The sequence below is a fragment of the Marmota monax genome, unplaced genomic scaffold (genome assembly GCF_021218885.2).
Source record: "Marmota monax isolate L192 unplaced genomic scaffold, Marmota_monax_Labrador192_F-V1.1 WCK01_AAM20220418_F8-fsc00122, whole genome shotgun sequence".
In the NCBI taxonomy this organism is placed as follows: Eukaryota; Metazoa; Chordata; class Mammalia; order Rodentia; family Sciuridae; genus Marmota; species Marmota monax.
The window spans coordinates 1,775,689-1,803,657 of NW_026695223.1; the positions used below are offsets into that span (position 1 = coordinate 1,775,689).

At 38.8% G+C, this 27,969-nt stretch overlaps 1 protein-coding gene across 13 annotated transcripts in view; it reads right to left on the reverse strand.

The window, feature by feature from the left end:
- The window catches only part of Dgki (diacylglycerol kinase iota), a 428,822-nt gene that overhangs the window by 27,734 nt on the left and 373,119 nt on the right, over nucleotides 1-27,969 (reverse strand). For all 13 annotated transcript variants that reach the window (XM_058575765.1, XM_058575763.1, XM_058575762.1 and 10 more), the window contains one exon: nucleotides 16,621-16,646. In XM_058575765.1, coding sequence (XP_058431748.1) covers nucleotides 16,621-16,646 — 26 coding nt within the window. The remainder of the gene's footprint in view (nucleotides 1-16,620; nucleotides 16,647-27,969) is intronic.

The window sequence follows — 27,969 nt, forward strand, 5'->3', positions numbered from 1 at the left end:
TGGGCTCTGTGGGGCTGGTTGTTTCTGGAACCCAGCCATCATTTCCCCAGGAAGCCCCAGTAGCCCCCGGGAAGCCCACCTGGATAGAACTGAGGATCCCAACTGAGCCAGTGCCCAAGTACCAGCCAAGGGTGTAGCTGGTGTTCAGAGAGGGTCATTCAGCTCTCAGTGGAGCAGAGACATTCCATCTCTTCAGAACCCTGCCCAAAATGCAGATTTTTCAGCAAAATGATCATTGTTGTGTTGCAAGCCATTGTGTTTTGACATGGCTTGCTATGCAGTAATAGTTGACTGATACAGATTTGCATATCATTATATGAATACTCATGAATTAGTTTTAGTAGATTCTTTAAAGAAAATCTCTCAGCATTTTAGCTTTTAGGATAAGAAATAACTTGTCACGTATCTTTTTATCTCTATTGTGAAAACCTCCTCTAGGCCTAGATTAAAATGCAGAGTTCTTTAGACATATCTAATTTTTCCTTTTTCTCACCTCATCTTGGACTTGTTCTGTTTGTCTGTGTAAAATAATATTAATTACTGTCATTTTGTTGGGCTGCTTCCCATTTGTGCCTAATTAGCATAATTCACAGTGGCTATCTGCACCATTGAGTGAGTTAGATTACTTTTGCTGTGTTTAATGATCATACTGAATTCCAAGTCTTTGTGAGCTAAGCCTTCACAGGTTGTTGCACATGTAGCATGGCTGGCTGTTCACACAGTAGAAGAATTGGACAGCGTGCCCCTGGTGAGGTGAAGACAGGAAAGGCTGTGTGGACATATGGATCTGAGAGAAGTGGGCTCTTGGGTGGCTGAAGGTATGTGCTGCCTGGTGGCCAAGCAGAAAGCAACACTGATGGAGAGGGGGAAAGTCTGAGGACTATGATGATGACCAGGTCAAAAGAACTGTGAGGGCCACATTTGCAGTGGCCAGGCTGAATATTTACTATTCACTGGCAAAAATGCGTTGGTGCTTAAAACCATCACCTGAGTTTTGTTCATTGTATATGTCATGCATTCATAAAACCCTCTGGGGAAGATTATTTATTTAACGTAGGTGAAATTAAAAATTCTATCTCAGGTGGACTCTGTCCCTAGTCTCTCCTTAATAATCAGATGTGAGCAAAGAGATTTTCCTGATTTTCCCACTAAGTTTCTCTTTCAACCAAAGTAAGGCTTCCTGAACTCCAGGTTTACAGTCCTCCCATTCCACCTTCCAGCCTCTCACCTCCATTGAAGAAACATGGAGTGGAGGGTGCAGACCACACACCTCACCCAGCCTATCATATCGTCATTACCAGGATTAATCCATTCCTAGGATTAATCCAGTTGCACCAAGAGGTCATTAAATACTACATTCAAACAGCGCCTGTGCCAAATCCATTTTAGACTATATCACCATAGACGGGAGACATAAATAGATTTTGTTTCTAATGACAGAGTTAATCCTCAAATTCAATTAGTTCCTACTAATTGCATGCATGAATGTATATGGGCTGTTTCCATCTGCTGCAGAATCTTTTGGAAGCTCCTATTAGCATGGAAAAGGTTTTCTGTTTGTAGAAAAAAACAAACAACCCCCATCTAGTGTTCCCTCCTGGCAGAAAACCTCCACCTTTCTGCCAGAGGATCAGGATGTGTTCCCTGCAGAAGCAGTTGGTTCCACATCTTTTATTCACCACTGGAATGGGCTATAAACAGTGCGGGGACCAGATGTCTCTAGGAAGCATTCCATTTGTTTATTTGTTGTTGCAACATTGTTAGTTAGTTGTTTCACATGTCTAAGTTCCATTTCTGCAATTAAGCCACAAGCATGCGGACCAAGTTTTGTTGTTGTTGTTGTTGTTGTTTTTTAATTTCTTTCTCTTTGTTTTACCCATTCTACACCTTTCTCTAAAAACTCTGTGGTAGAGGAAATTAATAATATGCTTAATAAGTACATGGTTGAGTCTCTCGCCCTGATAATGCATCTGATTATCATTTTAATAGGCCTTGAATTTGGGATTGAGTAAGAGATTCTAGGAAATAGAAGGAAGTCCACTTTACTGGCCCTGTTATACCTGACAGTCAAGTTTGGAGTTCCAAATATTTTCAGATCTCTTTGGGATGTGAATGATGTCTATTAGACATGGCAAAATATCATTGCAAAACTGGAAGTATTTACGAGTCAAATCAAACCTCTATGTTAAGTAATGACGTGTTACCTCCTGGAATACCAGTAGTAAGGGTTAGATGTGGACTAAAGCAAGGTTCATTGGTTAGTTAATTTGCTTGGATCATTGGGTAAGCCACGTTCTTAGGTAAACTAGCCAATGGCATGCACCCTTTTCCACCATCATGGTAAGTTCCCTTCAGCCAACTGAGAAAAATATGAACCAACAATCAAAGGGTGACCAGCTGAGGTTCTTGAAAATATCTTCTTGCCAACACCTACAACTCAATTTAATGTTTTCTCTAGTGATAAATTAAGACCAACATCTTTTGATCTAGTGGGTCAACATTTTTTTTTTTATGTAGTACCACCATCTGAAGCAAGATCCAACTGTTCCCTTAACACTAGAAAAACAAAATCATTTCTAGCATCAATATTACAGAATCCCATTAACTACTTTTGTTCAGTAAATATTAATCTTGCACAAACAGGGAGGACTTTTCATATTTGTTGAGGGTTTTAATCTGATTATACTTTACTAAGTCCATGAACCCAATGCAATTACAGGGCACAATAACACTCATCGCCCTCCTTAACATTTGAAAGAAGTAATACATATTAAAATGCTGTGCATATTGCAAACCGATTTAGAAGTGTAAGAGATTAAAAAAGGAATTCTAGTATTCTCTGAAGGGCCTTCATCCCCAGAATGTTGAGATAATTTAATTTAGATTGATTAACTCTGTTTATTTTTGCTTTCCAGGCATTTGAATGATAAAGCTCTAATCTTGAGAGAGTAAGAGAAATGGAAGCGCTAGTAAATAAGGTCCTCCTTAGCCTCACAGATGAGAGCAAGGTGCCACGTGGAAGAGGAGGCACTGCTGGCCTGCAGGTGGTACCTACTCCCTCAGAGAAGCTAAGAGAGGGCATCAGGGCTTTGGCTTCCTGCAACATCAGGCTGACATTTCTCCTGTGACCAGTCTCCTTGAATTCATCTTATGTACTTTAGCAGTGTCCTTTGGGATCCTAAAAGGAACTCAGGTTGAAAAGGGGGGCACATATCTTATTCAGCCATAACTGCAACAGGATCTGATGTGGCCTGAAGTAATAGGTGTTAGTTGTTTGAACCAAACTTTAAGGCTGCACAAGAAATGATGTTTAAGGTCAGGATCTAAGTACAGAGGCATATGTTCTAGATCTCAGGAGGATTATAGGTTTATGGGTCATCCGGTCATTGGGCTGTACATAAGTACCTTATCAGTGCCTAGCAGAAACTGGCTACTCTATAAGATGAAAGCCTTTTTAACCAAGAAGAAGAATAGAGTTAACCAGAACACCCTTCACTGGAACAAAAGCAAAGTCCAGGAGGAGTTAAGATCCAAAGGTCACTTTCACGGATCCATGCCAGCAAAACACACATATAGGAAAAATGTGCAATTTTTGAAAAGATGGAATTTCTAGAGCATATTTGTCACTTATTACTGTAAAGGTAGACAAAATCATTTGCTTGTATCTAAGGTATAATAAAGCACTAACTCTGAACTTTCTCCATTTAGGTATATGATATACGTTAACTGCAAGAACAGAAAAATAATTTTATTTTAGAGAAGTGAAAAGTCTTAACTTTTGTTATATCATGCTAAGTTGACCAAGCAATATCATGGGTTAGAAACAAGAATGATAATGTAAATCGTTAGCTCTGAATATGGTCTAAAAATAAAATGCCAAACAGAATAGGCTTCAGTGTATCAGCAACTCTTCAATGATACCTCTGAAAGTCCAGATAATACTGTCTGGGGGCTTCAAAGAGAAACAAAGGCCAAGTCCTCATCGGAACTCATACTCCCTTAAGGAAGAAAAAAGTAGCTAGAAAGTTAACACCCTACATGGCCAAATGTAGTCTCTGGCTGCTAAAGAAATAAGGAGTAATGTGGAGTATGATTTCCTGGGGCAGCTGTAAGAAGTTATCCAAAAAGGGAAGATGTGTGCTGGCAGAAAAGCTAGGAGTAGGGTTTTCTGTAGGGAAGAGAAGCCCGCAGGGAGACCGGGAGGGAGAACACGCAGCTTCACTTGACAAAGTGGGATGCCCAGAACAGAACGAGGGAGAAACGTGTCAGGAACATAGTGACCAAGAGACTAGGTGGAGCACCTTCCAGACCTGGGGAGCGTTGTTAGACCAGAGACCCTCTCTGCACTCCATAATATCAAGGAAAAGCATTCAGAGACTTCATTTTCAGAATATATCCTTGGCCAAGATTAACACCCTGTTCCTCAAAGATAAGGGGGTTTAAACAATGAGCAGTGAGATTGTTGCCAAATTCAAATGATTGAAGAACAGTGTCACAGGGCAGGCCATGTTTTCCAAGAATGAGAAGAAGCCCACAGGGTTAGTTAAGGAGGGTATGACGCCTGGTCTGGTCATCGTGGTCAGAGAAGAAAGCAAACAGCTCAGAGGGACAGGAATGGTTTAAATGACTCTTGTGTAGTCCTATAAAACACCACCCTGGTTTTTTGTTTGTTTGTTAGTTTTCCCCAATGGCTGAAACAATTCCCTTCACTTGCTAGGGTGACAAAGAACAGAAATGTCACCAGATGAGGAAAAGAGAGCAGATTCTGGCAGATTACAAATTTCCTTTTCAATAAGCGATGGGGCTTTGCTTTGTCAGGAGAAAAGCTGGAAGCCACCTAATCGCAATGGATTTTGTAAACTTATTAATGAAAACTACCAGTATGGCAGCCACCTGTGGCACTTATATACTGACCAAGTTGATCTTCTTTCTTCTCAGAAAGAGCGTCTGTTACGGTGTAGCTGTGGAGCATTATCCCAAAGCTCATGTTCCCCACTGCAGAAAGGTAGCGCTTTTAGGAAATGATTAGATTATTAGGACTATGACATCATCAGTGGATTAATCTGTTTGATGAGTTAATAATTTGAATGAACTACTGGGTGGAAACTGTAGGCAGGTGGGGCATGGCTAGAGAGGTAGGTCATTGGGATGTGGCCTTGGGAATTATATCTGTCCCTGGCCTCTTCCTGTCTCTCTTTGTTTCCCAGGTACCATGAGCTGGGCAGTTTTCCTCTGCCATGATGTTCTGCTTTACCTTATACCCAGAACAAGGGAGCCAGCCAACCCTGGATGGAGACCTCTGAAACTGTGAGCCCAAAATGAACTTTAAGTCCTCTAAGTTGTTCTTGCCAGATATTTTGGTCACAGTGACGGAAAGAACAGGGCCCATGGTGAATTAAGGCAATGGCAGTGCCATCTGTCATCACAAGAACCCATATTCAGAAATCCATACATATGCCCCTTAGGCAACACACATAGATGTCCCCAAAGTACTTCCTCAAAATTTTAGGTGACACTTTTGGTTTGGCTTTTTCTCGTGTGTTACATTGGTATGAATTCTTTACCAATTCAGAGGCTTAAGAGTCCACAGAGCTAATGAGGCCTTTGGGGACAGACTGCTCAATGGGGAAACCAAGGATAACAGCAAATGCTTTGCTCAGGATTCCCCAGGCTGTGGAGAGCAGAGTCAGAGCAGGGGTCTGGTACCTCCCTCGCCAGATCCCTGGGTCAGTCCTGTTAGCCACACACAAGTGACCTGAAAAAAAAATGTATAATCCTGACAAACCTAGAAAACAACAGGCTTTACTAGTCTAAAGAGTTGCTGCAAATAAAACATTTGAGCTTTACTTAAGGAAAAAGATATTCCATTTGGCTATTTGACATTGATGGTTTCTCTGGCTCTTTCTTGCACTTTCTGTCCCTTTCTTTTGGTGATGTTTGCAAGCAACCCGTGTGTTCTTTATCTTTCTTTTCTAATGTAATCCTCACAATAAACCTACTAGATATATATTACTATTATCAGTTCCAGCTCAAGGAGGCAGAAATTAAGGATTAATGACTCTAAGCAAGGGGTTCAAGGCCTCACAGTTAATAAGAAAGAAGGCCAGGATGGAGACCCAGAACGTGAAAGATTTACCTGAGAGCCTATCTCTGGCAGAGCTCTATACTGCCTCCTTTATCTGGCTGTAGGAACCATCAAACAGCATGTGCCATGCATGTATCATGGTGTCACTACGTAGTGACACTAGGTCCTCCTTTTCTGATTCTTCCTTGTTCATCCCAGAGGGATGCAGTTTATTTGTGTCCATAACCCATAAACTTCTGGCTCTGACAAGGAAGGTGTAGAAAATCAAGTTGTCCTTCTGGGGAAAGGAAAGGCCATGACAATGACCTGCCTCTGAGTATTATGTACAGTTGTGCTGGCTGGGAAAGGAATATTGCATGAAGCTATGAGCACACCCTAAAATTTAGGGGACCCAAATGGACCCAGAAAATCCTTGTTGACATAAGAAGCTGGAAAAATGAAGAAGCTGATATCATTATTTTGTAGGAGGGCTGGACTGATGAATGCTTTCCCAGCACTCTCGGGACAATCTGGGCCTAAGTAGCTATAACAGGCAGCTTGGGCAAACAAAACATCATCAGAAAAAATGCTACCAAAGTGCTGGAACGCACAGGTGAAGGCAGCACATCTGTAACTGACCCTGTAGGGACCAAATGAAAAAGCAATGACGCATTCTAATTCTCTGCAGCTAGTAATCATGGTAAGACCCTCATTCAGGGAAACCAGCCAGTTCCTTGCAGGAGGAAGCCATCAAAGTAGAGGAAAATAAGCTTTAGAAAGATAACATTGGGGAAAAAGTTTAGATAGAATAATAGGATTTTTAGTCAAGTGAAAAATAGACAAATAGAGTACTAATTATTCTCATATGAGAATCACAGGAGAATAATGTCAGTATGCCAATCCAGCCCCCTGATTATATTGGTTGTTGATATAACTCAGATTCTACATCAGAGAGTAGAAATCTTAAATAAATGCAGTAACATTTAAAAAGTAACCACAATTCAATTCTTCCTTTCTGTTATTATATGAGTAGGCAGAGACCAAGTGTCAGGGATTCCTCATTTCCTTTGTAGATGCTGTATTGATTTCTCTGTGGGAATGAGATCTCGGAGAGCTTTGTTGCCAGACACTTCCTCTTTTGATGCCCTCTCATCCTTCCTCTTAACCTCAAATCAGAAGGTCAGCTTTCCTCCTTCGAAATTGCATCCCTTTCTTTCATATGTTATTTTTTTTAAAAAAAATTTCAATGTTTTCACTTAAATATCATGAGTCCAACAGCAATCCAAAGCCATGTTGCAGGTAAATCTTAGTGAAGAGAATTCCCCTCCCACAAGCACAGACTGTGAAAGATGATTAGACCATTATCACCATGAAGCATTCCAAAAAACCCAAAAGGATCAAAAGAATTGTATGGTTAGAAGCAATGGTTAAGATTTAGCACAGTGGAATGAGAGAGGGTACAGGGTCAGCCCATACATAAAATAACACGACCAGGTTTGGAGAAACCCAGGGGGTTTGCTTTGGTTTTGTTTGCTTCTTTTGTTCTTTAATCAGCAGTGGATAATCTGTTTTCTTAGGATTTGTGAAAGAAGACTAACCAAGGGAAAACCTGCAGTCATTTTTATTCTTTTCCTTTCCCCCAGCGAGACGACCATAAAAGGCCATCCTTTCATCACATTAATGGCAAAATCTCTTTGGCGATGGACCAGGATTGACCTATCTTCTACAACAGGGAACAATATTAATGAGGCTTCAATGAGATTCAAAGATGTGTACTGAACATTTCTGTTTGCCAACACCACACACTGCAGCAAATTGAACAGTAAGACTTCTATAGAAAGAACCAATTGTGTGCCAGCACACAGCATAGAATAAGGCAATGTCTCTATTCATTGGGTTTATAATCAAATAAGAAGGGCAACACCATCCAGGAGGGGAAAAAAAAAATTGGAATGCACTCAAAAAAACAGTAAGTGAATAAGGAGGGAGAAATTGTGGGCATTTCAGCTGTCAGGAAAATTTATCGTTGTTTGTCCTTAGACTCCATGGAGGTGGTTCCAAGACACAGAAATTAATGAGCACTGAGGAGGGACCTGAATGAAGGACATTGAAGGTGGTCTACCAGAGGGATAGGAGGAGGTGATATAAACCTATTGCTGAGTGAATACAAGGGACACAGAATCTGGACAGGGTCTGAAAGCAGGGAAGCAGATCTAATTCACTAACGCAACATGAACTAAACCAGGGGGAGCATTACAAAGTTCAAATCTAATTAGAAAGCCAATGGGGGATTCCATAGTAAGAAGCTGGATATGAGGCAAAGAAAGAATGTACTAGCAAGTTTGCATTAGATGACCCAAAGTCACCCCAAAACAGTGCACTACAATGGCCAACATGGTAGGCTCTTCCTACTAAGGCAATTAAAGGCATGCAGATGTTTTCCTCTATATCACCAGCCAAGTTTACTCATCCCATTTTAACTAATAAATAGATTATAGAAGAAGAATAAACATCTAATTTTCTCTGCCTATTCTACTCTTCTGGTCATAATAATGGTCTCCCTGGTGGTGATATTGCCTTAGGGAAATAGCTACCTTTCAATAACTCCACCTTTTAAAGAAGGAGGGCTATTAGAAGGAAATGGGATATCTGTTCCCTTGATTTTGAGGCATAGGGGTAGAAAAAGTGGATTAGAAATATATATTTGTATTTTTCTTCAGTATCAAGGGTACTGCCCATTTACACAGGAAAAAAAAATCTTCATCTTTAATGATCAATTCCTATCCAATAAAACTTCACATAATTATGAGGTCTCCATTTAACAAATAAAATCCTGGTTACATGAGCTCAAACGTGAGGCAATGCTATTGAGAAACATGCAGAGGAATGGTGAATAAGATCTGAATTCATATCACCTAAGCTTTTGTTCTATTCCATACCAACTGTGCCTGTGACTCCGGACAAGTCACATAATAATTTGTGCCTTAGTTTCCTCATCTATAAAATAGGAATAATAGTAGCCCATAAAAGGTTTTCTAGAAATAGATAGCTCAAATGTACACAATGTCTTCCAGAGATCAGAAAAAGAAGACGCCTTTCCTAATTTATTTTATAAAGCTAATAAAATCATATATGTAACTATATAATGAAAAGGAAAATTAAAAACCCAGTTACAGTCATGAACATAAATGTAAATGTCTAAATAAAATATTAGCAAACCAGATTGGGTACTGTATAAAGGATATAAATATAATGACTAATTAGAGTTCACCTCATAAATATGATATTGGTTCTCATTAGAGAATCAATTAATTAAATGTACCATATTTACAGATGAAAGTCCAAAGACATATTACCACCTCAAAAGATAAAGGTAAATAGATTCGATATGTCAAGAGTTTTGTAATGTTTTGAACAACTAATAATAATAAAAATAATAAAAAAATAGATTCGATAAATTCAACATCTGTCAAATTTCACAAATTTGAATGAAAGGAAATAACCTTTGTAGTGGTTTAGATATGAGGTGTCCACCAAAAGATTATATGTGAGACAATGCAAGGATTTTCAGAGATGAAATGATTAGATAATGAAGTGGAACCTAAGCAGTGGATTTATATATTGACATGAGGAGACAGGTCACTGGGGGCATGCCCTTGGGATTTATATTTTGTCCCTGATGAATAGAACTCTCTCTCTCTCTGCTTCCTGGCTTCCATGGGCTGAGCTATATTCCTCCACCACACTCTTCCACCATGATGTTCAGCCTCACCTCAGGCCCAGAGAAATGAAGTCAGCTGAATGTGAACTGAACTTCTGAAACCATTGGTCAAAATAAACGTTTCCTCCTCTAAGTTGTTCTCATTCAGTCTTCTGGACGAAAAGCTGAGAAAAACACCCTTAAAATGATTATCTACAAAACAACTACCAACACCTACATACATCATGACCACTCTGTGATGAACTTCCAATTTAACAATGAATCATGGATGGCATTCATTTGGGGATCAGGAACAATTCAATTATACTAAGTGCACTTCTACTCAGTACTGCATGAAGGGTCTAACCAGGGCAGAAAAGACCAGAAAATGGAATGCAACCCAAAACAAAATTCTCAGTATGTGTGGATGAAATTGCCCATGGATAATTCTCTTCTCACACACACACAAAAATCCCTTCAGATAATAATTATGAATTCAAAGATTAGGAGGAATTTTCATACAGAAACAAGATTGTAAAAGTCAACTGCATTGCAGTATGCCAGTAAAGATCACTTAGAAAATATAATTTTAAAATACAACATATAAAATGTCACTAAAAATACAATGAACCTAGGGATATATTTAACAAAAGATGACCAAACTATTCAGGAAGGAAAGTATAAAAAGCTATTCATAGACATTTTGAAGGCAAATTAAATACAGAGAGATACAGTTGGGAATGAAAAGACTCATTATCATAAAAAGTATCAGTATTCTTTATACTGATTTATAGACTGGTTCCATTTCCATGAAAAAACATTTAACACCGAACTTGATAAGCTGACCCTACAATTTATATGAAACAAACAAAAAAAGCCCAAGTATAATCAAGACACTCCTGAAGAACAAATTTCAGGGTATATTCTCTGTCAGATATTATGATTTATATCAAAGTTAGAGCAATTAAAACAATGTGGTTTTGGTACAAGAATAGACATAGGATCAATAAAACAGAAAGAAGGACCTAAAAACCCATATATGCAGGAAGATAGAGCAGGTTTGCACATCAGCAAAGGAAATGGATGATAATGAGATAGATGCTTCTGTAGAGGAAAAAAAAATTAAAATAAAATTGGACTGTTATTTCTCATCAAACTGCAAAATCATTTCTAAGTTCTTATATAAGAAAGGCAGCTATAATAATTTTAGAAGATAATATAGGGTAAATATTTATAATTCTATCATAAGAAATTCTTTAAAAACATACTAAAGACATAAACCACAGAAAACACATTAATAATTTTATTACATGCAAATGAAAAAAAATGTTCATCAGATGAAACAAAGAAGAACTTGACTAAGACAAGCTACACTGGAGAAAATTCACAACACATGTAGTCAAGAATAAAAATTAATCTGGAATACATAAAAAATGTTTAAGGAATCATTATGAAAAAGACAACTCAGAAGGGGATGATGGGTAAAAGACATAAAGAAGCATTTCATAGTAAACATAAATGGCCTATAAGTATACCAAAAGATGTTGACCCAATGAGCAAATATTGAATACAAATTAAAATAAAAGGGGGGTACCATTCACACTCCCAGGAGACTGGTAAACATTTTTTTAATTGGTTAATATAGAATGTAAACTAGGTTGTGAATCACGGGCAAGCCTTACCCACTGTATTTGAGAATATATATTAGAATATCACTTTGGGAAACAGTTGGCCATTACCTCATAAGTTAAATATGTATAATCTGCTACCTAACTAAGCCAACCCATATATAAATGCTAGAGGAATTCTCTCACACAGGGACACCTGCAGGAGTTAGAAGAATATCCACAGTGGTTTGATTTGCAATAGCAAAACATACAAACAAATAAAAACTCCTATAGTCTATATCAACATTCATGGGCAGTAGATTACATGTATAAACTGCTATATATATTCATACAGTAGAATATTATATCACATGCAAAACTAGTGAATGAATATGATACTTATCAGGGTTGAATCACCAAACCTTATTTTAAAGAAAAGAAACAAATCACCTGATTCAACTTGTAAAAGCTAAGAATAGGCAAAAGTATATACATATACACAAATATTTGGAATAAATATTTGTGTATACAATCATATACAGATTCACATGTGGGTATGCATATATGTATATGCACATATACATATACACATAAACATTATACACACACACACACACATGCATCCATGTGGTAAAATGATAAAAGGAAACAAGGACACCACTAACAAGAAGACAGAAGAGTAATTACTTCTGAGGAGGTGAGAAGAGAACATGGTCAGAAAGGCAGAGAGCATGAGGCTCCCAGGTGATGGAAAAGTTTTCCTTCTTGGTAAGTGAATGGGTCACAGGAGTTCCTTTCGATTATTATTTAAACTGAGCAGAGAAATTTTAAACATTTTTATGAATATTATTTATTTTAATAAATATATGTATCAGAGAAAACTAAGTTGACAAGGGCTGTTCCTGATGCCTCCAAGAGCTCTGGGCTCTTGTGTTCCACTGACTGCAAGGGGCAGTCGCCCCGAGTCCAATCATGGACTCATCCGTGCACACTCGACACAATTTTATCTCCAGACCAGTGCCACCATGCTTGTCTCCTATGTTACTGCCTCGACAAAAAAAAAAAAAAAAAAAAGCGAGCATAGAATTTTACAGTCGCGATTGCCAACAGGTGTAGGAGGCAGGACAGGAGAGTGACACCAGCCTCCGAGTTCCAATGGGAATCAAGCAGCTTTTTGGCACTTTCTTTCAAAGAAGTCCATTAATGCTTTAGAGTTCGTCAGGGAACAGACATTAGTTGGAAGATGACCTTCCCTCAGATTGCTGGCACAGGCAGAGGCTGCCTGTAAAACAAGCAGGCCAAGATGACCGAGCAGAGCACAGGAGCTGGGAGCTGGGTAGCCGCCTGGGCACAGGAGGTGGCTCCAGAAGCAATTTGAATGATGAAGTGATAGGCACTAAGTGCAGAGGAAACTCAGAGGATGGGGCAATCAATCACTGCCGAGCTTATCTCCTGACAAGGAGCGGGGCTCAGCTTCCAGATGTAACATTAAAATGTAATGTTCCCACTGGGACCCCGAGTGGCAGGTTTCCCTGACGCTCCGGTTTCACTCAGTTCACTAATTATGAGAAAATGTGTCATCGGTATTTACTTTTTCTACAGGGATAAATCTTTCCCAGTAAAAGGGAGAAGTTGTTATTTTTTGTTCTGTTTTGTTTTGTCATTAAAAAGAAATTGCTTACACAGCAGTAAATAAACTCTTGTTAGAGGGAAGGAAGATCTTTTTTTTTTTCTTTTCTAGATGATTCTATCAAGCCACTTTAATGCTGACAATCATTTATTTTATTTCCCAGAGACAGGGTGGATAAAAGAGCCAGAGTTGGGTGTTACAACTAGGTTTAAAAATTAATTCTACCACTAAAGCTAGGTGACCTTAAGCAAGTTATTTAAGCTGTCTGCGCCTGTTTTCCTAGCTGTAAAAACTGGAGATGATGCATCTATTTTAGAGTTTTATTTGTCCAAGAGGAAATCACACAGTTGAAGCATTTTGGCACAGTGCTTTCAAATGAGTGCTCAATAAATTTGAGTCTTTATTCTCAAAGATCTTGATATTCTATTATGTAAACACACATAGTTTGTATGTCATTTATGCCTGATATTGCCAATGCTATATGACCGTGCATCCAATCATGAAATGAGTCTTTATTTTGGCTCTACAAGTCAAATTATGTATACAATGTTTTACTTTCCCTCACTCTAAGGTAAAAAGTGTACCCAGTGAAGAGTTAAAGTTGATGATAAAATTTAAGGGAAAGTTCTCCCCCTAACTACTTCCTGCTTCTTTTAAATGTTCAAATGGCATATGCAATGATAAACAAGCATGTCAGTAAAACCATGCTTCCTCTGACTGCCTGGATGCGAACAAATAACACCACCATGGATGATGTGCTTGTAACAAATTAGAAGGAGATTTCTCAGATGATTTCCCATTTGAACTTACAATAATGGACGAGATACACAGACTAGATGGAATTAGCCCCATTTTACAGAATGTTTTCCTTTAAACAAACCTAAGAACAAGAGATGGTGGATGGCAAAGCCACTGTATTCCAGCTCTCTATAAAGGGTATTTGAACAAATGACAAATACCAGGATTATTGAGCTTCTCAAAACTGGATTTTCCCAAGAATGAATTTTCTTTCAGTAATAGTCAAAGGGATCAGTTGTTTCAGGGGAAGGCAGGATCATTGGTGGAAAGTGAACAAAATGGAAAATCAAGGGGCATAGGGTTTTATATTCCAATTTCACAATCCATTTGCCTGCCTCAAATTTATCACCCATAAATTTGAGAAATTTGATTCACCCTCCTTACAAGTGTATTGCAATGTCATTGCTGTGTACATGCTATGTAGGATTAATAGCATGACATTCAAGAGGTTTTATGCTAGTCATACTGAATATAAACTTCTGAAAATGTGCAAACATAGAAAACATATGTTGAGTATGAGACAGAAAATCCTTGTAATAAGAAGATAAAGACTGGTGATACAGCTCAGTGATAGAGGCATTAGTCCATGTGTTCAGTCCCCAGCACCACACACACATTAAAAAAAGATACTGACCTTTTTTCAAGGAGAAAAAAAGAGAGATAAAAAGTGATAAACAATGAGATAAAATTAGATAAATCAGTATTGCACGTTTGAACTATTTTTTAGAAGCTGCAAAAGCAAATTATGGAGGCATGGGCATCTACTACATTTTTTGTAGTCACAAAAATATAACTGACTTCTAATTTGGATAACATTTCTTCAACTAATTACATACAACTGTTGTTAAGATAATCAATTCTGATGTGCTGTTAATACTGAGAGAGTCTTTCTGGTAGCTATCACCTTTCAAGACCTCAAAGGACTCTCACATATGTTCAGTGATATGTAATAACCTTGAAGGAAGTTCTAGCAAATGACAGAACTGTAATTCTAAATTCTCTTCCCCTTCTTTTTTTTCTTCAATCTGGAACAAGGTATAAGTTCTTATAGATAGGAAGGCAAAAGTAACTAAAGGGCATTAGAAGGAAACCTAGTTCAAAATAAAAACTAAATACAAGTTTCTAGTTTATTTCTTGGCCATGGAAGCCCAAGGACCTACAAATATCCAATCATAAACCTAGTCATACTAGCAACAATCAACAAAATAGCTTTTAATGATGGGTTACCATTAGGTGGTTGATTACCTAATTCTGATTTAATGGACCTGAACATAATTTTCTCTATGACTCTTCATAGAACATGATACAAACTTCATTCCAATATTGGGACATGATGTGGCAGCTGGAGAGACTGCCTAAGGCTCCCTCCCATTTCCTTAATTCATTCATTTAATAGATTTTGAGTGTTTTATATTCACTAGAAACTACATCAAAGAACTCACAGTAAGATGGGAACCAGCTAAATAAAGAATCAAATTTGTATGTTAAGCCTTAGCATGGAATAAATATTTGGCACAATGGTGAGTAGATCAAAAAGCTCTCAGAGGAAAAGGTAAGCTCAGCAGAAACTGTCCATATGGCAAAGGGAGAAGTCGTTTCCTGCAGAAAGAACAGCAGGGGATAAAAGCAGAAGATATCAAAAATATGGTGAGTTTCAGAATTTAGATGTGGCTCCATATGGCTGGAGTATAAATCATGCATTGGAGAAGAGAAGAAGATGGTAAATGAAGCAATCTAAAGTAGAAGAAAATGAAGATTCCATCATTTGGGCTTACTAGTCCACATTAAAATACAGTATTGGAGTGTTCATCACGGATATTGGTCTGCTAGAGAAATGTCACCTCCCAGGTAATAGATTTTGACCATGAGCAGTTGGTGTTGTACAAAGTGATCCAGAGGAAGGAGATATCCAGGTATGGATACAAGGTATGAGACAATCTCCAAAGTCTGGGAAAGACACAGGATCCATGAACTAAAATCTCACATGGATATTTGTAAATGACATAGCATAATTGACTCACTATGTAGCCACTTAAGGACTTTTTTTTTTTTTTTTTTTTTTGTACTGGGGATTGAACTCAGGAGCACATGACCACTGAGCCACGTTCCCAGCCCCATTTTGTGTTTTATTTAGAGACAGGGTCTCACTGAGTTGCTTAGTGCCTCACCATTGCTGAGGCTGGCTTTGAACTCTGGATTCTACTGTACCAGCCTCCCCAGCCTCTGGGATTATAGGCCTGCACTACCATGCCTAGCAAGGAAGTTCTTGAGTGACTGAAAAAAACGACTCTAGAGGTTAAAGGAGACACAATTAGATATTTTATCCTTTGAGTGAACCAGGTGTCGCTTAAAATGTAAACTCAACTCAACTGGGTAACAACTCACATTTACTAACTGGCTTCATCTCAGACTTAGAACATTCTGCAAATGGATGGAGTGGAATATGGTCCCAATGTCCAATCTGGAGGGGTTTGGGAAATATCTATTATAACTCCCATTTGAAAGATGGAAATCTGATTCAGAGATTTTGTAACCAGAGTCACAGAAAATTTCTGGCAGATGAGAACAAATCAGGCAGAATACATTGTGTCCTGATATTAGTCAACCAACATGGTTGTAGCAGATTCCAAAATAATACAAAATATCAACTTCAACTAGCATGATAACTTTTGAAATGTGTTTGACATTCATACTAAAAAAAAAAATACAAGGCCAACATTTAGAGATACTTTCTTAAACAATTCTTCACTCTGACAGTGAAACTCCTAAGCCAGAGCTCAAATTTTAATACTGAATTAATATAAATAAGATGGATTCTTACCATGATCTTCAGAAGAGACTGGTGACCTAAAAGGAGAAAATGTGCACAATAAATATTTTGCATATAATAATGATTAACAATCATCACAAGTGACTTCATAGAAAGTATACTCCCCAAATCCAGTTAATTAGAAACTATCGATAGAGTGCAAAGTTTAATTAAAGTACTAGTTGCATAATATATTGCAAATTAATAACCCCTAAATCTTACCTGGATTGGTTGGACAGCAGGGGTTACTAAAATGTCAGTCTATGCATGATGTCACTGGGCTTCAACAAACTTAAGACAGTCTGAGCTTATGACAGATAAAAGCAAAATAGAAATATGGTGTTGGGTGAAGTTCTGTGATATCACCTAGTGCTCAGAGCCAAGCCTCCAGAGAAAATGCTAGGAATGTAAGGGGCATTAGGTTATGTGTATGTGTGTGTCTACTCAGTCAAAAATGAGACAGAAGTAAAATAAATGACATGTGCCTTTACCATTATTATTTTTTCCACTCTTTCTGGAATTTTATGTTTGAGTGAGCTTGAGATAAGACTCTCTGTATGCTGGCTTTATTCCTCTAAGAATATGAGAAATGGTTGAGGCAAGAAGTCAACCACTAGAGTCTAACCAACTTTCATAAACCAATTACTTTTATGTACCATCTGTAGGTTCATCTCAAATTATGATAGTTAAATATCAAATGAAGCATTGTGTCAACCATAAAAGTCTTTCCCCCCTCTGTTGTCTCCTAATTGAAGCATTTTGGGCAACAGAGTCAGTTTTGTAGATTAACTCACCTCTATCTCCAAAGATTACAGTTTTAACTGCCAACATTTTTCTTTTTAGGGAAAATTAGTGACATGTAGCCCTATATTCAGAGTTGTTGGGATTTTGAAGGAAAACCCAAGAAACTATACACTTCCCTCATTCATGAGGAGTTCTCTTCTCTGAGTGAATTCATACTATACTTTATAACAGGAAGTTGACCAAAGATAGATTCAGGCAATTAAATCCTTCTATTACTATTTATTTATATTTAGGACATAATGATACATATTGGGGCAAGAATGATTCAGCATATAGTGACACAGCCACATCAATATTTACAGTTGCACAATTCACAATAGCTGAGCTAAAGAGTCAACACAGGTGCCCATCCACAGATGACTGGATAAAGAAATTGTGGTAACTAGGTATGGTAGCAATCCCAGTGGTTTGGGAGGCTGAGGCAGGAGGATCATAAAGCTAGCCACAGCAACTTATGAGGCCCTAGGTAACTTAGTGAGACCCTGTCTTCAAAATAAAAAATTTAAAAAGGGCTGGCAATGTGGCTTAGTTATTAAGTAACCCTGGGTTCAATAAATAAATAAATAAAAGAAAGAAAGAAATTATGCTATATACACACAATGTAATATTACTCAGCCATGAAGAAGAATGACTTTATGTTATTTTTTGGTAAATGGATGGATCTGGAGATTATTATGCTAAGTGAACTAAGCCAATTCCAAAACACAAAGGGCAAATATTTTCTTTGAAATGTGGAAGTTGACAGGATAAATTGGGGAAGGGATAGATATTCAGTGGATTAGATAAAGGGTAATGAAGGGAAGGGATGGGGAATAAGAATAGGAAAGACATTGGAAAAAATCTGACATAACTTTCCTGTCTACATATAAGAATATACCACAGTGAATCCCACCATCATGTACATCCACAAGACTGGGGCTCTAATTAGAATAAGATATACTTCATGCTTGTACAATCATATCAAAATGGACTCTACTGCCAGGTATAACTAAAAAGAACCAATTAAAAAAACAATTTTAAAAAAGAATGATTCGGCAGAATGATTTGGACTGTTGATTCTGCTCTACTAATTAATAAATTACTTTCTATTATGGGAGTAAACAGTTAAGTATAAAGATATGGTAGTAGTAGAAAGAAAAACTTTGAACCTCCACTAGTAACAAAATGTCAAAAATTTCAACCTGATGCGTCTCTCCAAGCAGACTTTTCCATGTGAAAACTACAGAGGATCCCAAGGTTTGGTGGAAAGGAAATTGGCGTTTGGGACATGGATGTGGGAGTAGTGAGCAGGAGCTTGTCACAATCTCTAAGCGTGGCTGTCTGAGAAACAGCACACTACACTTTCCCTCTCTGCAGAGGTGGCTTACCGGCCCCCACTGGGATTTCCCCGTTTGGTAGTGTCACACACTGGTCTTCTCACTAGGTTGCAATCCTCATGCAAACTGGAACTGTATCTTATTTAGAATAAGTATGTCCTGGACTTCAGAAATGTTGAATTGATTTAATTTTGTTACTATCATGCTTATATTCAGACTCAGGAACATTCTGGATCTGGTCAAAAAATCATGATGTTACTTTCAAATGACCTTCAAGACAACTTGGCCTGATTTTTGAGTTCAGCTGCGAGAAAACAGACCTTGGCAAAGAGCCTGAAGCTCCAGGTTGCTTATAATGTGGGTACTTTTAGAGTGAAAGGATGCAAAACACCCAACAACAGAGACACCCCTAAACTGTTTTAATGCTAAGAAAAACAGAGGGGTGGGAGGTATAGAATGGAAGGAGACATAGGTTTGGCAAGCAAATCCAGAGAAACATATTTGAAACAAAATGAGCCAATTGCTTAAACTGCATTAAGAAATAAAAAGAAGTTTTTAAGTGCATAAAAAGGAGTTAGTAAGAGGGAAATATGTTTACTTCCAGTAAAGATTAGAAATAAGCAAAAATATGTCTTGGATATTTCCAATTAATTTTTCACAAAGCCACAGAAACAAAGAAAAATCCATGGACAACTGAGTGTCTCGGGTACAGAGCTCATGAAGCAGGGCCTTTGCTGACCTTCTGTAAAAGCAAAGCACTAATATTATACTTGAAAAATTCCAGATGGCTCCATTAAAGTCCCAAGGGGATGCATTCCACAGTATATGCAGGCAGTGGGGAAGAACTATCGATTTCAGAGTGTTTTGCAAGGATTAGTCATGTTGAGTTTCTGTGCTGAATGTCTCCCACACGCCTGGATTTGTGGAATTTTAAGACATATGGAGTACCTCAATCCTCACTCAGTATTTCACCTTTCACTGCAACAAGTCACTAAATTATACCACTGAGACATGCACATCATCCATTATTGCTAGAAATGGGCATAAAAAGTTTTACAGAACTTAACTCAAGAGAAAAGAAATATTCTGAAATCAGCAGTAGAAGTGGTTATTTTTAAAACTGCGGTTGAACCTCAGGAACATATCATCTTCCTCAAGCTGACAACTGAGACATGCAGGAAAGCCCAGTGCTTATTCTTCCCACCGTACCTGAAAGACATGTTTTGCTCTGTCCCAGACGTGGTTCACTTTTTCTCCATGTGATACATAACTTAGACACAGCATCTGACCTCACAACGTAAACCCTTACTAACATTCCCAGCGACAACATGACTTACCATTATCTTCACTACTTTCTTGTTCACGAGTCTGCTATTAAAATCTCATAATGTTTATGCTTTTGATGTTTTATTTATTAACTTTGGAATTTTTGTACATTTTTATTTCATTCAAATTCAGCAAAGCAAAACAGAAAACAAAACAAAAATTTTAGCCTCACATTTAAAATTCTTTCTATTTTATTAAGCCTAAATAATTATTATTCATCTTTGAATCTTTCAATTCATGTTGATTCAATTTATTACTGGAGAACTCTTTATGTACATTTTTATGCTAAGTGACGGAGATATGAAGAACAATTTCAAAGAACTCGTAATCTAGTGAAGAAGAAAAATACATAAGCACATGATTATGATATAGTGAAAAACGTAATTATCAAACTGTATATGAAATAAAGAGGTAGCACAGAGCAGAGAGAAAGAGCAATTCTGTTCTAAAAGAGCGAAAGAAGAATTTAAAAAGCAAGAACCATCTAAACTGGGCTTTGGGGAATAAATAAGAGCTTGTTAGATAAGAAAGGATTCCAGACAGAAGCAAAAGACATATAAGAAGGAGAACAGATATGAAATTTCATAGTGTGTTATCAGATGTACAAGTAACTCAGTATTGCTAAAATGTAAAGGATTTGATAACAGCTAGGACTAGGTAAGTAAGAGGCAGGGGCCATTTCATATCAGGCTCCTGGGGCCATTTTGAGGTGCCCGCCATTTACCTTCTAAGCCAAACAGTGTAAGCAACACTTTCTGGTTTGTATTTCTGAATGAGCAGGCTGTGGAGAGTAGTCCATAAAAGAGCAAGAAGACAAATTAAAAGGCAGAAGACAAATTAAAGACCATCATAGCAAAACATCCAAGATAATGAGGCACAATAAAAATCTGTTCTTCAATTCCCTTTGAAACATACAAAAAAAAAAAAAAAATAGGGAGGAAAAAGACCAGTAAAAGAAACACCACCTTTGACTAAACTAGATGTTTATAAACGTAGCCCATCATATGTTAAGAAGAGCTATCAAGTATAGAGAAAATGGCACCAAGTTTCAGGGGAACAAAGAGTTTCAATCTCAGTTGAAGAGACACATGCTAATCAGGAATCACAAAACCTATGGTAGAAAGCCCTCCAGCGTGAGCCAGGATGTCCTGTTGGTCAGAAGCTGGACCACACCCTTAAAGAGACTGCAGATGACTGACCTGAAGTCAAAATTTCAGCAACCTGCTAATCCTAATCATTCACTGCAAGCCAGAAGTTCCAGAAAGAACTCACCCAATGCAAATTTTATGAATAATCCAAAAAGAACTATTGTGATATCTTGACAAAAATACCACAAGAAGAAAACCAAGTGTAGGCAGAACACACTCAAAAGATGTCAGTATGGAGCAGGTAAAAAGGTAAGAACTGCCAATAAATGTCCATGAAACCTAGAAATGGAAAAATGGGGATATAGGGTGAGGTGGTAAACACCTCTAATCCCAGAGACTTGGGAAGCTGAAGCAGAAGGATCACAAGTTCAAGGCCAGTCTGGGCAACTCAGTGAGACCCTGCATCAAAATAACAAAACAGAACAACAACAGCAAAATAAAACTGAAAAAGAGATGGGGTTGTAGCTCAGTGGTAGAAGGTTTCCTTGGTGTGTGCAAACCCTGGATTCCATTCCTAAATCCTTAGGGGGCAGGGGAAAGAAGGAAAAAGAGAAGGAAAGGAGGAAGGATCAGTGAAAGAATAGAACTTCTGTGAAACAAACTTAAAGAAGAAATGCAATGATTGAGAAACAATTATAAAACTATAGGAACTAAAGAGCACACAGGGTTTCCCAGTGTTTGAAACTAGAAGTTACAATTATCTGTTCGGTTGAAGTCATTATGCTTTTTTATACTCTGAATTACTGTTTTTATAAGTCTTAATTAGAAGATTCTCAGGTCAAAGCTCCCTTCCCAAAGTTAACCCTGCTTTTTAGAATATTGTACCTTTCTCTTTTTTTTAAAGATGACATTTCTCAACCTAGGGTGTATACAGAAATTTGAAAAAAAGGGAAGTACTATTTTAGGTAAAGGATTATGTAATTTTTATATTGAAACTAGCAAAACCATATTATGAGTTAAAAAATAAAAATTATTTGAATTCTTAAGGCAATTAACTTTTAAAAAGCTGTGTTTGAAGCAATCAGTTTTAGGCAGTATCTCCAGGTGCCTAAGCAAGGAGTGATTCTTTTCTCTAAAATACTGGGGTTTCCATGGGAAAGTATGAATATCGAAAATTAACTAAATACAGTTATGACATCTCAGAGTGAGTGGTTTTATTCAATTAACATGTGTGGATATCAAGATTCTGTGGGAATGAGACTTGAAGAACACACTGGCTAGGAATTTCTGCACAGGACATTGCTCCATCGAGCCTTAGCCACCACTAAGAAGCAAGAAGCTCAAAGATAGTTTTTCAGATTGCCTTCTACCCACAAATTTTCCTTCAAATCCTCTTATCTTTCAAGTAGATCCATTACAAGGCATAAGGACACTGAAAAAAAAATGTACCGCTTTCTGCCAGTGAAGTAGTAATACATAAGTGCAAGAGTGCTATATTTATGAAGGTGAGTCTTTAAAAAGTACTGAACTTCTTTAAAAAGTACTGATGTTCCATCGTTTTTCATCAATACACTTGAAAATGAAATAACAAGCTTTGTGACTGTTTCAGCCTTTACAGACTTTTATAATGCTTTGCCACAGGTTTGGGATACATGCATTTTCTTGGTGAGTACCATGAAATGATCTGTATTTGTAAATTGGTTCCTAACATGATATCCTTTCTATTTGAATAATACTATCCTAATCCTACTTTTATTTTAAAAAGCATCTATGCAGAATTTTGCTTTTCTCATTTTGAATCTTTAATTCAATAGCACACTTGGCTCTCTTACTTCAGAATGCCTACATCATGGAGATAGAGAGGATGTCAATAATTATCCAACTTAGAGTGTGTCCTCATGACACAGGAATGTTAGGGACCTGTGCATGTGTGTCAATTGTCTTTTGGAGAGAATCATCCACAAACATCTCACCAGTATTCCCCAACACACATACCTCTACTTATCACTTTTAAACCATCACCAGGTGGGGAGTCCAGCCAAGGGATGGAACTACCACATACAGGTAGGTTTGGAATAAACATGCAACACAAGAGAAAGGGCAGAGTCTGAGACAGGAGAGCACAAATTCATACCCCGAAAGTCCACAGCAGCAGCGGAATATTTCTCTAAGACTAGATAGGGTAGGGAAGTGTGGGACAGTCACACTAACTCACAGAACTACCTGGAAGAGCCAAGCCCCTCCATTCCTGGTTATCATAACAGAAAACAAAGGTGGGCTGCCGGGTGAGCCGGGGCTGTGCTTCCTGGACACAGTGCCTGGCACCTGGGAGTCAGTAAACCCTCCTTCTGTTGTGAAGTCCTCAATGGGAATGCAGCAGAGCATCACGCCCACACACTGAAGGCAACTCCACCCAAGGGTTTGGCCAGTTTTCCTCTCAGATGCCTGCTTGTCTCTTTACTTCCAGCTTTCAGAATGACCACAACAGCAGACATACCACCATCTGTACGTACGGGGTGATCCTGCATTCTATTTGGGAAGAGAAGGAGGGCCCCTGGTATCTGACCTTCATCAACCCTCAATGTCTTCCCTCTTCTTACGATCATTTTTTCATTTTCCCCTTTTCTGATCACAGCCCTGAGAATTCCCTGGACTCTTGTCATCTGTGCTTCTTCTTTGGTGGAATCCAGTCTTCTCTTGGCAAACAGCCACCCATCACGTGCCAACACTCTGGTTCCCAAGGAGAACGTCAGGACCATTCAGACCTGGTCACTTTGCTCCTTGATGAGACATTATCCTGGTTCTCTGAGAAACCCCTGAGAAGTCCCAATTGACCCAGCTGGTTGATCCTTCAAGGCCCATCTTGAGTTTATAGTATTGCTGTGGACACATCATCTTTGCTTTTCCCTCTACTTGACCTTGAAGGAAGGTGATGCTATGCAAATTCAGGTGGTGTCTTAAAACTTCCAAGGGATGAGAATCTTCATTTAAATGAAGTAAGGCCAGGGGTGATTTAATGTGCTTCCCATACCATGGCTGTAGACTATCATCTCTAGGTAATAGCCTTCCTCCCCAGTGCTTCTTTCAAGGGAATACACTGCCTGTCCCTAGAGAACTGGTACACAAGGCCTATGATATCATTTGGGGGACTTGAGGGAGAAATAGATCATGGATCTAAGTGACATCCTTGCCATTATCACTCTGGCCCCTAAGCATCTCTAAAATTAGGTAAAACAGAGCCAGAAATCCCTTAGCACTGAGAATCTCCATCAACTATATAATCCTCTCTTTGTTTGTTTTTCCTCCCCCTAGTTATGAATATTTCTCTTAAGACAATAAACAAAGCAAGTACAGTAAAAGAGAACAGGCAAGGAGGAGAGTGGAAGAGATGAAAGTCACAGCAAGCACACAGAGAGGCATTGAAGGAGAGAGAAACCCACTGTCTATTCAAGCACTCACAAACCCATTCAGGGAATGTCGCACAGCCTCAGAGGTAGCATTTACCACCATCAGAGGGATTGGGAAGGGAAAAAGCAAGACTGAAGGAAAGAGCCAGAGATGGGCATCGGTATGGAGATAAGAAAACAGATTCCAGATTGCATAGAATAAAGGCTGTTTGGTGAGTTCTTCAATTGAGGTGAATTTTCACTAATTCTCTTTCTTCTCATTTTCTATTCTTTGAGAGTCCCATACATCTACACTGATGACCCTCTTGTGAGCTGAGCTTGAAATATGCTGTTTGTTTTTTTTTTCAATAGGCCCTTTTATTTAGGAAATGTTTGGCTTTCAAAAAATAAAATTGCTTCACCATTAACTAGTACACTCTGATTTCTCCTGAATACCCTTCAGCAGTGAGCTGAGAGGCCCTAAAATGCCCTTTGAGTTTGAAATGTTACTGCCACCTACTGTTAATTCCCAAGAACTCCAAAAAAATGAGGAGAAAGAAATTTCTTTGAAATCTAGGGGTAAGAAAGATGAGGAGAAATGGGGGAAAGCAGACAGTGGGCACAAGAAGAAATAAAGATGAGTTGAAGAAAATAAACTTAACCGGCTTATTCCACATGAAAAGTGGACCATCAGGGGCTTGCATTTTGAAGATGAAATGAAGAATGGTTTTAGCACAGCCTTTGTAATAGATTTTCCATCCTTCTTTCTAAAAATGGAGTGAAGAAGTAGAAAAAAACATATTCTTCTAAAATCCAACCAAAAGAGACATAACCACAGTGATTCAGAAAAATTATAAAACACTGAGCTTTATCTTAGTGACTTGGGGAACCCTGATCATAGGCTCCTATTGAGACATAATCCATTTGAATTTTGTGAATGTGCACTTCTTTTTTTTTTAAAGCTTTTTTGAGGCACGAAGCTCTGGATCATGAAACAAAAATCATTTGAGTGTCACATTTAGGGCATGCATGTGAAGTATGGAAGAAAAGCCATCTCATATATCCAGGATCCAGGATAAGCAGTAGCTATGTTGGGGTACCCTGGTCAGTGAGAAAGGGCTTTCCTCGCAGTTGATCACTTTTTTATGAAATCCAAATAAGGCTTTGATCCCAGTTTTAGAAAATGGAAGAAAAAATAGGTGGAGTTACAAGCTGCTTTGGCACTTCTCCTGAAGATAACTGTAATATATCCTAGAAGTTTTCCTGTGGACATCTCTCTCCTCCCACCCAGCCACTTCTCAGGAGGGAGTGCTCATATTCATGACACTGGGGTGGGAAACAGGATCTAAAAGGGGCCTGTCTCCTCCCAGCCCTTTTATATTCAAGATCAGGGGAATTTCTCAGTAATGTATCACAAACAACCCGAAACAGTAAAGGAGCCCTGTGAGAAAATAAGAAAGTGGACATGAAAGCAAAGCGACATTGAGAGCAAGCAATGAAGTGTCTCCACAGATGGCCACACTGGGGATGATTCAGCTGACTCAGTGTCTGAGTATTAAGCATGAGTTTCACTCCATTCTGAAGACGAGGGAGAGGTTCAGAGTCCATCACCCCACTTTCAAGGAATTCTAAGGAGAGAGCTATGGCGTGAGATTACCATCCAAGTGAGTCCTGGAGAAAACAGACTGTGTTTGTCATTGTCATGCATGGTGATCAGCAGAAGATCCAGCAAAGGTACAAGAGGGGAAAATGTGATATCCATCTCCCTGATTTCTAAATAAGTAGTTTTTCCATGGTGTAGATACATCTCACATCCTGTTCTCTCGAAGTTGTGGATATCAGAGGGGCCTCAAGAAGTTCTATACTCTATGTGGCCCTCCCGTATCACCATTTCTAGTGGCAACCCAGGCATCTCTCTCACATCGCTGACCCCACATCAGAAGGTACGAAGGTACCGAATGGTTACTGCACAACCCCACAGCAATAAGGGCTATTTCTGGAAGGATTTCAAAATGATCAAAATTAGACCCATTTAATCACATTATTCATCAAAGGCAGAAACACTGGGAAAATAAGAATTTTGGTATAAATTTGAGAAAGCAGCATTGGACTGACCTGTTGTTTTGGAGATGAGTGTGAGAAAGTAAGAAGGATGTCAGAGGCAGAGAGCAGAAATCACTGGATGCTGAGGAAATAGGACAAGTGGGACTGAGGGCAAAGGTCAGGACACAGAAGCCCATGAGGACCACCTGGCTCTCCTGGCACTTCCTCACCTGCATCTCTTCTCTGTGGAGGTGGGGAGGATGGAAAGAGGTCAGGGGAGAGTCAGTAACGAGCAGATTCCTCAGTGACATTCGGAAAAAGGGCAGGAGGAGGGCAGCCTTCGAAGGGTCCACCCTATGCACAGTGTTCAGAAGACAGGATTTATATGCAGAAATACTTCACCTCACAAGTAAATGTGCCCACATCACATGTGGAAGAAACTATGGTTCCTCTCTGATTGTAAGAATTAAAAATAAATCCTTAGCTCAGATCCTGATGGGCACTTCCCCCATTTTCTTCTGTTGCCCAAACCTGCTGTGGAAGCCCAGTGACTTGGGAAACATCTGAGGTACCTGCACCCCACAGAGTGGGGACCAGAGGAAGAGCAACCTGACAGTTGGCTTAATCTTGGAAATTTATTCCCTTCCAGCAAAGAGGGGGAAAAAATCACACTTCGCGTCCGCAGAGACTTTTCTGACAGTGAGGACATTTTCCCAGAATATTCTAGGAGATTATGATTAGTCTTGACTAAGTTTTAACCCCAGTCCTTAGAAGAAGTGAGCACTTGAGAAGATAAAATGCCATCATCTTGTAGATCTCCCCTGATATCCATGTCCAATCTGACAGTATGGATATCATCCATCTCAGCCTGTATCCTGACTCCATTTATCACACTGATGAAGGTCAATGTCAAGAGGTGACCACTGGGCTCTTAAGAAACAGCCAGTGATTGGATTAGGGAAAGAAGGACCAACCACAAAAATAAATGGCTAAGGGATGCTGCCACCAGCAGAGAGCTGCTCCCGGGGGACACAGGATAGGTGTGCACATGAGCCCCACTTCTAACACAGCCACTGCAAACAGCTGTTTCTACATTGGCTCTCTTGCTTCTGAGTGCAGGGGGAGAGAGTTGTCATTTTCCCAGATTTAGATGATGCTGAAGTGGCTTGTCACAAAAGGCTCTGTCACCTTCTTGCCAGCTTTTCTTAATGCCCTAAAGCAGAATGGTGTTATTGGAAAGAGAAAAATCCTTTGTTTTGCTTTTAAAGCAGATTCTGGATAATCCCTGAAAGTCCCTACCTCCTCTTCCCAGCCCACTTGGCATCCCAAGAAGGGCCAGCTTTTATGTACATGTTGACGCTGTACTTGCTGCTGCTCTGGCTTTGCTTTATCTCTTTT